The sequence below is a fragment of the Odontesthes bonariensis genome, chromosome 22 (genome assembly GCF_027942865.1).
Source record: "Odontesthes bonariensis isolate fOdoBon6 chromosome 22, fOdoBon6.hap1, whole genome shotgun sequence".
Taxonomy (NCBI): domain Eukaryota; kingdom Metazoa; phylum Chordata; class Actinopteri; order Atheriniformes; family Atherinopsidae; genus Odontesthes; species Odontesthes bonariensis.
Genome location: NC_134527.1, coordinates 29,437,539 through 29,447,867, shown reverse-complemented (window position 1 = coordinate 29,447,867; position 10,329 = coordinate 29,437,539). Strand labels below are relative to the sequence as shown.

Genomic DNA, 10,329 nt, shown 5'->3' with positions numbered 1-10,329 from the left:
AAAGACATTTTTCATAAAAGTAATTTTATTCTTTAAATACACAAGCCTTGGTGACCTCCAGGTCACCAAAAAAAGAAAGAAAAAAAGCTGGTGTTATGAATAAATAAGTGATTTTTTACAAGAAATAGCACTTCAAATACAATCAGAGCATACAAGTAGTTCTCCTTCTGACACATATGGAGTGGGAAGTTGTTTTAATTGGCAAAAAAATAATCAGAACAATTTACCTTCCAAAAAGTAACGGCCCTGATGGAGAACATGGAAGTCCGAGTCATGCCTGATCCAAAGTCCAGCAGTGATGACGTGTTGGAATCAATACTGAACAAACATCGTCAGCAGCTTTGTCCGTCAAACGTAAAGCTCATCTTCTCATTTAGAGAAAATCATGTCGAAATAAACTGTAGAATCAGAAGAGTCGTGTGGAAAATGAAAAGTTTGACTCAATCTTTTTAAAAACGAATGTTCGATACGACCGTACACACAAAACGTTTAGTTTGGAATGAATTAACAAATTAATTTATAAAAAAGATCAACTTTTTCCCGTACGAACACAAAGAACTAGAATTCTTCCCCGACATTAATCAACAACCACGAGGCGTTCAATGACTCTATATGGAAGACTGAAACTGCCGTAATACGAAAAACAATATACAAAAATATATAAATAGTTAAATAAATACATTTATATGATCATAAATGCAACGAAAATAAAATAAAACAATTTATGCAAAAATATTCGTACGGATTGTGAGAGAAATGAAATACAATCCAATTAAAATAAGAAATTAAATTGAAACAGTGAAAAATAAATAGAAACATTAACACGTAAATTAAGGGAGTTTGAAATAAGGCGAAATTTGTTGTTCCTTTCACATTATTTATTTACACAAATTATTTTTTTAATTCGATTTTAACAACATTTAGCATCATTTAAAGCGGCACTATGCAACTTTCAGTAATACGGGGTTTGTTTACCATGCAATACACACCCCAAAGCTGTAGGGGGAGCTCCGTAGAAAATAAGGCGACAGTCTAGCCATATTATATATTACTACTCTAGAAGCTAACCACATTCAATTTAGCCGTCGACAGCTAATGGAGAGAGGTGTGTCTTATCAGGCTCCCTGGCTCGGCTCAGAGCCCTTTAGACCTGCCGTGAAGCAGTAGTTCTCGGCTCTCGTGTGTCACAAGACTTCCAGAGGTAAACAAAGCACGCGGCGCCACAGGCAAAGTTGCAAGCGCTGTTTCGGGCTAGGGCCACCAGATGGAGATGGAAATGTCACCGTTTTCATCAGAACAGGTCAGCCAAGCTATCTGATGATTGCCAAGCAATTTTATGACCATGAAAAAGTTGCATAGTGCTGCTTTAAACTTATTTATTTATATTTGTGTATTTATCTCGAATTATTTCAGTTTCAGTCATTCATACATTTTGGTAGAAAAAGAGGACAATGCAGCCATAAATTCAACAAATGTGTGATTTCTCTTTAATTACTTTAATCATTTAAAGCCACCAAACCAGTACCCAAGCTGGTCCAGGTCCAAATTCCTCTCACCAGGTTGGGCATCTTCATTTAGCTGCAGCTACATTTTACATTTCTTCCCACCTTCACCACCTGCTTGTCGTCATTCTTTCGGTCTTCAGATGCAGTTTGGCTCCGGTTTTAGAAATCCAGGGTGAATTTAGCTTCACTCGAGTCTCTTTTTATGACAGTGACGCATGCTTTCTGTTCCAAAGCTCAAACAGAATAAGATCTAGATTTTGGGACGTACATAAAAAATACATTTTCCCCAGAAAACAGCTGTTGTTGCACACCAGTTCTACATAAAGGTCATTTCTAGTAGACGGATGTTAAGATTGTTACATAGATTAAATGTTACGTCAGTCCACGAAGCAGTTGTTGATGTTTCCACCTGACAGGTTGACATTAAGCACGGCTTCAGTACAAAACAATCAGTTATGCTGGTCGACCTGTTGGCTAAACACATCAATTCACGTGGAAATTCAGCTGATTTAAATCAGCATATCTACATTATCATTATCGGAAATACCTGCTGGTTCAAACAGTTAAAACATGACTGAAGACAAATGGAGTCAGAAAAACTGAGTGACCACTGATTCCTCTTTTATATCATTATCAAAATGTGTTTTTATTTAACCTGTTGGGTTATTTCTGAGCTGTAACCACTAAATAGCAAACGCCCTGTTTGTTAACACAAAGCGCAAAACTTGTTACGTGTGTTTGCTAATCAAGTTAAAACAAGATGTGTAGAGGCAGATTTTAACATTCATGTTAAACTATAGCACTTCGACAAAACAGGTAATTTATTTCTGGAATTAAATCTGTTTTTTTTCCCTTTCTAATGAAGCTCTGTACTTACTATCAAAAATATGAACTCTTATTGTTTTTTTCCCCCCACTTTTTTATATCAATGACTTCAAAAATAACTCTTCGATATTAAAAACAAACAAACAGAAAACACGATTTTCGACAATCTCTGTGCATATTTTTTTTGTACATTTAGACAAACGCGACTAAAAAGTCAGACAAGATGTGAAAAACTGCACTTTGCCCTAAAAATGGAGAAACTGGAGCCCGGATTTTGAATAATGAGGATTGCACAAACTTCAAAACGTGAAAACTCATCTCTGCTCTCATATTCCGACTTAAAGGAGTAAATGTAGGATGTTCCTCTAACCACCTGGAATAGGATAAAAAATAAGCTGTACAACGCCAGAGGCCCTCCTGCCCCCCAAAAAAGAGCCCACTCTGCTCTGATTGGTCAGCTCCAGTGGCCCGATCAGGCCCCACCCAGCATTCCATAATAGATTAACTGAAACTTAAATTTCAAGACAGAATTTCATTGGATGAAAAGTTAGCAAACACCCCTGAGAGAAGGATGAGTTTTCGACATCTTTTGACCATTTCCAGAGTCTGGTTCACAGGTTACTTAATTTACATTTTTACATAAAATTCGATTAAATTGGGGCTTAAAAAATGCTTAAATTTTGTGGAAAAAAGGCAAACCAACAAACTGAAGAACCGCAGTCCCGTTCATGCTGCTGAAGAGCCTTAAAGTGGCTGTAAAGATACAAAAATAATCTAAGCTTTTCCCTGTCCATTAAAACACTTGAGTGGACAGTTCCTGCTCTTAATAAATCGAACAATCTGCTCCATTTACTTCAAACCACGGGTACTTCTGAGCTTTACATGTGCTGACATGTTGACCTTGTAAGCTTTGAACAAAGCAGGGCTACTGTTTTCCGCTCACTTCCAGTCGTTTGCTGAGCTACGTTGGCTTAATGAAAGCTCCAATGTCAGATTTGAAAGCAATTGGAAAACTAAGCGATGATTTGCAAAAGATTTCATCGACTGTACAAAATCTGAGAGTAAAACACTGAAAATGGACAAAAGAAATCATGGATATTAGAGTTATAGCTGGTAAATACTGGTCAGCTATGATGCCAAGAGGAGGAGGAGTGATTTTGTCATCACTTTTTTTTCTCGTTTGTTTTCCATCACTGCTGCATAGCATTGGCTCAGTGTTAAAGTTCAAAGACAAATTAAACACATAGAGAGCAACATACGGAACCGGTCTGCGTTAGAATGGATACGACAGTAGAAAAGGAAATTAAAGCCGTCGGGTGAGCTGCACCTGTGAGCTCATCAATGTGCTGTTCTAACATCAGCTGCTTGTTTCAAATCCCTTTAACAAGCACCACCGGGAATATCTGGACCCCTTCAGCATCCAGTCCTGTACAGAAGGGTCCGCCTCCGTTGTTTCTGATGTTCAAACAGGAAATGTCGAATGTCACGCAACCCTCGCATGTTCATCTTTGGGTCAAACCACCGCTGAGGACACGGAAGTGCCAGAAAGTTGGTGAAAACGGATGGGAAACCATTTTCGGTACACATCGAGCCCCACGCAGGAGAAAATGAAGAGGTTACATGTTAACGTGATCCGGATCTGTTCAAGACGTGAAAATCCGGGAGGTTGTTGATATATAAGACTTTAGAAACTGCTTTTGACTTCCGGCATGAAAAAACAAAGGTCGATAAAGATGAAGCCGTCTCAACTGGAGATGACTTTTTAAATTATTTATCACTTTCTCTGTGACTAAAACAGACGTTATGAGTGGTCCGGGCCTGTTAACTTAGAAGCTGCTGCTATCTAATCTGTCCAAATTTAAATTCAAGACAGATTTCAGTTCAGATATAAACTTTTAACCTGCAGCCAGATGTAATTATCGTGGCGGCTGATATTTTACGGTCCTTTTATTGACGTATTTTTGAGCAACAGCTACCATTGTTCTCGACTGCCCATCAATAAAACTCACATCTAAATCTTTAACAAACTTCTGCTCTTCAGGCTGTTAAATACGTTCCTTCTTCTTTGGCTGATTTCTGACAGCAAACTTGCCACAGTGCTGCAATATTTTACCATTTCATCAACTCGAGGGCAAACAGAAATGAGGAGTTAAGGAGGCGTCAGCAGCAACTAAATCTCCGGACACGTTGGAAAGGAATGGTATTTAAACCGGCGTGAGGATGCCTCAGAGATGATAGACCGTGATGATGAAGAAACAAACGCCTTCCTGCATGAGGCTCATGAGAGTAAAATGAGTCTTCTTCAGGACGGGTCAGCTACATTTGTGAGGTGTTCCTCGTCTCTGTGGTCATTTCATTCAATAAGCTCGTATCAAAATATAATAAATACATCCAGATGAGAGAGAGTTCAGTACGAGTGTCTGTGAGAAACATTCACTGAGGAGCTCCGAGCTGCCGGAGGCCAGCAGGGAGCCTGGAAGTCCGAGCAGAGGAGAAAAAGCTTGATTTTGTCTCGTCCTTTTCTGTGTTTAGTGTTTGGCTTCTTTTATTAAAGCAGCTTTGGTGAGGAACGACAAACACATGGCTAACTGTTCGTTAGCAGAAAATAATCCGGTTTAATCCCTCTTGGAACATCCCCCGATCTTCCAGGGGGAGCAGAACAACCAGCAGCCTCCCGTTTGCTTACTTCAACGCGTGTGAGCATCTTTCGCTGCCTGGGTTAGATGGCGTGTGTGACGTAGAAGACGAACTCCATGTCCATGGCAGTCTGCGGTACGCTAGCACTACCTCCGTGGATGACGGGGATCAGAGCACTGTCCATCTCGTTCATGTAGCGTTGAGGGAGGAGCTTCCCCCCAGAACCGGCCTGGTACTCCACCTGAACGAGAAAAACATGCATTTACTCATCAAAACTCCTCCAGATGGACAGGATGGAAAAATCTCCTTCCAGTAGTCAGAGGAGCATTAAAACAGGACTATTACAGCCCACAAAGATCCACAGGAGCCGTGCAACACATTGATGTGAGACTGAAGGAGTTTAGGTCTGTTTTTTATGGGTTTTACTCATTTATTTAAGCTCTAATAAATGTTGTTGTATAGATGCAAAAAAGTATTTTCAATTTTCTACTTTTGACATCCCACATCAGACTTTGGTCTTTTTTACAGCTTGTTGCTGAACCACAGATATACAGCAGAAGTCAGAAGTTTGGGGACACCTCCTCATTGAAAACTGGGTTTCCTTTTTGCTTTTGTGTGTTTTTTTTTTTTAAATCACTTTCTGCTCCCATGTTGTGGCTTTCTTTGCTTCTCTGTGTTACGTTACGTTGGTGAACTGCGGTTTAGTTGAAATCTGCTTGATTGCTTCTCAATGAGCTTCAGCTGTGAATTGAACTGGTTGGACCTGAACCTTCTGAATCTAAGAGGTGGTGTTTGGGTGTTTTAAATTCAATTTAAAAACTGTAGAAACAAGGTGAGGGATCTTATCCCTGCACTGATGAAGCAGTGAAACACACCTGAGTAACCACAAACACCTGGAAGCCCCCTGCCCCGAACATTATGGAGCCCTGAAATGAGGGGGACTGTGGATAAAAAGGGTTGTAAACCGTGTGGTCGGGGGCGTAGTGGGTTAAGCAGGCGCCCCATGTACAGAGGCTACAGTCCTCGCTGCAGTTTGAGTCCCGCATCGGACACCCCTTTGCTGCATGTCATTCCCCCTCTCTCTGCCCCTGCTTCCTGTCTCTCTTCAACTATCTTGTCCATTAAAGGCATAAAAGCCCCAAAAAATTAAAAATTAAAAAATAAAAAGGGTTGTAATTTCTACAAGGTGGAGCTGAAATGGGTGAAAATGACTTTAAATGAAAGTCTGACCTGTTGATTTAGAGTTTAACACAGAAAGACTCTGTGGATCTAATGAGGCTGGATGTAAAGATGGAGTGAACTTCTTCTGACCACACTTTTATTAAAAAGGCACCGCACTGGTTTTTCTTACCATATCAGTCTGTGTGGAGATGCGAAGCCAGAGCGAGTTGATGCCGCTGGAGGCGAGGACAGCGAGGTGCGGAGTCAGAGCGCTGCAGGTCGCCAAAGCAATCTCCTTCTGAAACACGCTGCAGGACCCCAGCACGGATCCCGGGCTGCAGTCAGGAGACCTCAACTGGTGGAAGACCTGCACAGATTCTCAGCTCAGGCCCCCTGGACTGGGTTTGAGGCTGCGAGCACAGTCTGTTCATTCAAACGGAAAACTCACCTCCGTGCACCTGATGAGGCGCCCGTCTGACTCAAACTCGGCGTCCTGCTGCATCCTGACGCTGCGGACGCCATCCAGAGGTCGTCCATCGACCCCGCTGGTTTTACTGCATCAGAGCCACAAAGTCACCAGCCAACCTAAGATCTAATTTACAACTCATTTTACATCAAACAGATCTGAAGCTAATGTGTTAAATGTTCCTCCATAAAAATGTGCATCAGATCAGTTTTTAATCACCTGAGAGGAAGACAAACTAAAATAAAAAGGAATTAGATTAAAAACAAGTTGCTTTTTGGGAAAAACACAGAACAGAAATGAAAAAGTGGCTCTCCCGCCCAGCCCAAGCCTCGGCTTCCTTCTGTTCTTTGCTGGTGTCCTTCTAAGCTAACAAGCCTACTGACTTCCTTTAAAAAGCTCTTTCATTTTCTTTGAAATGTTTCCTCTTTTTCTCTGTTTTTCCTCCATTAAACCCCGTGTTGTGCGACAGTAATAAGTGTCCGTGTGAAACAGGGCGACCGCTGAGCAGAAAACAAGTGTGAATTATTCGAGGAATTGTTTCAGCCCTAATTTGAATAAAACTTTTCTTTATCTGCTGTTTTTATGAGATAATAGGGATAAAAGAACCGGATAAGTACCAGTATGGGAACCGCTTTGGTCAAAAAAGGCTCAAGGAATCACCGTCTTCATATCGATTCAAACAAACTTCCCACACGAGTGTTTGAATAGTTGTGTGCTGTTACCCAGAGTTAACAGGTGACGCCAAATCAACCCAGCGGACTGTGACGTTCTCTCGGACCTCGCCGCCATCGTTCTTGCCGCAGGGTATGTGGAAGTCGGTCTGCTCCCTCAGAGCGGAGCGCAGAGAGTCCATGGTCTCTGGAGGAATCTGAACCATCAACCCATCTGACAAACGACACGTTCAAGTCACCACGTTTCTCCTTTAATCGAAGCTGGGACGTAACGAAACAAAACCAAACCATCTGGGATTTTACCTTCAACGATGCTGGACTTCGCTATGAAGCCCGACGAGGCTTTCAGCGCTCCGTTAAACACCACAAAACTGGCTCCGGTCACTGGACAAAAAATAAATGAATAAAAATTAAAGAAATAAACAGAACCAGACAGAACAATCAGCACCGCTCCATCTGAATATTTGTGGCGTTATTTTTTTAGCTCGCCGCCTGGTGCACGGTGCAGGAAACGGATGATGAGGATGTCCTGTTGGATCTCAGTGCTGCATTTGATACGATCGATCACAGCGTTCTGTTACAGAGACTTGAACATGTTATTGGGATTTAAGGAACTGCATTAGGCTGGTTTAAGTCATATTTATCTGAAAGACTTCAGTTTGTCCTTGTAAATGAAGAATCTTTCTCACAAACCAGAGTAAGTCATGGAGTTCCTCAGGGTTCTGTGCTTGGACCGATTCTTTTCACTTTATACATGCTTCCATTAGGTAACATTATTAGACAGCATGGCATAAATTTCCATTGCTATGCTGATGATACTCAGCAAAGTTGTTATCTTTGGACCTGAGCGCTTCAGGGAGAAATTGTCTAGCTATATAGTTACTCTAGATGGTATTTCCTTGGCTTCTCATACTACAGTGAGGAACCTTGGAGTTATTTTTGACCAGAATTGATCATTTGACTCACATAAAACAGGTTTCTAGGACTTCCTTCTTTCATCTTCGTAATATTGTTAAAATCAGGAACATCTTGTCTCAGAGTGATGCAGAAAAACTGCTCCATGCATTTGTTACTTCAAGATTGGACTACTGTAATTCTTTATTATTGGGCTGTCCCACATATTCTCTGAAAAGCCTTCAGCTGATCCAAAATGCTGCAGCCAGAGTTTTGATGAGAACTAACAGGAGAGATCATATTTCTCCAGTTTTAGCTTTTCTTCATTGACTCCCTGTTAGATTCACAATAGAATTTAAGATTCTTCTCCTCATGTTTACGAGGAGAAGACGCTTTTATCCAAAGTGACTTACAGGTAGGGTAAGGGGATCTTGCCTAATGATCCCTACTGGAGGTAGTACCTTTCATGCAGGGGATATGAACACAGGTCACCTAAACGAAAGGTGGCAATCTTACCACTACACTATCCAGTCCCGAGCTTCATAACCAAGCTCCATCATGTCTTAAAGATCTCATTGTAAGATATTTTCCTAACAGAGCACTTTGCTCTCAAACTGCAGGTTTACTTGAGGTTCCCAGAGTTTCTAAAAGTAGAATGGGAGGCAGCGCCTTCAGTTATCAGGCCCCTCTCTGTGGAACCAGCTGCCAGTTTGGGAGGCAGAGCCTTCAGTTATCAGGCCCCTCTCTGTGGAACCAGCAGCCAGTTTGGCTTCAGGAAGCAGACACCCTCTCTACCTTTAAGATCAGGCTTAAAACTTTCCTTTTCGATAAAGCTTACAGTGAGGGATGGCTCAGATGACCCTGAAACATCCCATAATTAAGCTGCTATAGGTCTACACTGCTGGTCAAGGCAGATGGCTGTCCTTCCTGGTTCTGATGGAGGTTTCTCCCTGTGAAAGGGGAGTTATTTTCTTCTACAGTCACCTCGTTCAGCTCAGGACGGGGGATTGGATCAATGAGAAGTTTCAGTGAAATCTATTGGTTTCCTTAGCTACGCAACTTTTTTTATTGGCTCTGTATGAATTGGACTCATTTAGAATTTAATGAACTGGATTCTAATTGGCTTGAATTGGACTGTATATCTTTGACATTTGTTGTAATTCTATAAATAAAACCGAGTGGAATTGAAATGCTTCTAGCTCACCTGTGCGAGTCTTCCCCGGCATGCTGTTGGCCTGCGTCTGGTAGTTTCCGTCCTCGTTCTGGAAACACACCAGGTGCGAGTCGGCTGCCGAGCTGAAACTCGCCCCGACGCTGATGACGTGCTCGTTGGATGCGTTCACCACCTTCTGCATCTGTAAGACAGAAAAATGCCTTCTTTACATCTGTTCTGCTACATTTTCTGGCTTCAACAGTGAAGAAGAGCTTCCTGTTACAGGAAAACACACAGCTGATATTAAAGTTTATCCCCAGACTGATCGACTGATTGATTTTACAATCTATTTTCTGACTGATTGGTCATCGATTGGTCATTGAGACCACGAAATCTGATCAATTCTGGTTAAATGTTCCAAGAATTTGGTCCTCTGTCTTTCAGGTTGAGCAGTTTCTAAGTCCTGTAATTGAGCCTGAAAGCGCTTTAAAATACAGAATCAAGTGATAAAACCAGTGAAGCTCATTGAGCTTCAACAACAAACTCTGAAGCAGGTCGACACTTCCGTTTCATTCAAGTTTGATGTTAAAAAAAATTGAAAACCTTTTCCCTCCATGCTCGTCTTCTCTTGAGGTTAAAGGTCAAAGTTTATCGATTATTTGGCAACATTTTAAAAAGACATTGGAAGCTCAGGTGAACCAGACTTGATGTGTTTTCCCTCATTTACTGATCAATATCGTACAGAGGAATTTAGAAAAAGAGCTAAAGTGTGGGAAGAATTTTATTACCAAAACAGTGAAATACAGAAGTAAATACGTCCAGGGAAATAAATGGAAGGAAAATGCAAAGAAAAGCACAAGACAAAAAATACAGGGATAAAAGAATAAAAATATAAACAAATAAAAATAAGAAATAAAAAAAAATTATTCATGAAAAAGAAAATGGCAGGAAAGGAAAATAAATAGGGAAATGAATACAAACATAAAAGAATACAGTAAAAATTGTCATATTCAGCAC

The 10,329-nt window shown here is 41.0% G+C and overlaps 1 protein-coding gene across 1 annotated transcript in view; it reads right to left on the bottom strand.

The window, feature by feature from the left end:
- Positions 1-7: 7 nt before the first annotated feature.
- zfyve16 (zinc finger, FYVE domain containing 16) overlaps positions 8-10,329 on the bottom strand; it is a 35,068-nt gene continuing 24,746 nt past the window's right edge. The window contains exons 13-18 of the mRNA XM_075456672.1: positions 9,364-9,514; positions 7,569-7,649; positions 7,317-7,479; positions 6,577-6,682; positions 6,319-6,495; positions 8-5,208 (exon numbers count right to left, since the gene is read on the bottom strand). Of these exons, the coding sequence (XP_075312787.1) occupies positions 5,050-5,208; positions 6,319-6,495; positions 6,577-6,682; positions 7,317-7,479; positions 7,569-7,649; positions 9,364-9,514 (837 nt within the window). The 3' untranslated portion in view covers positions 8-5,049. The remainder of the gene's footprint in view (positions 5,209-6,318; positions 6,496-6,576; positions 6,683-7,316; positions 7,480-7,568; positions 7,650-9,363; positions 9,515-10,329) is intronic.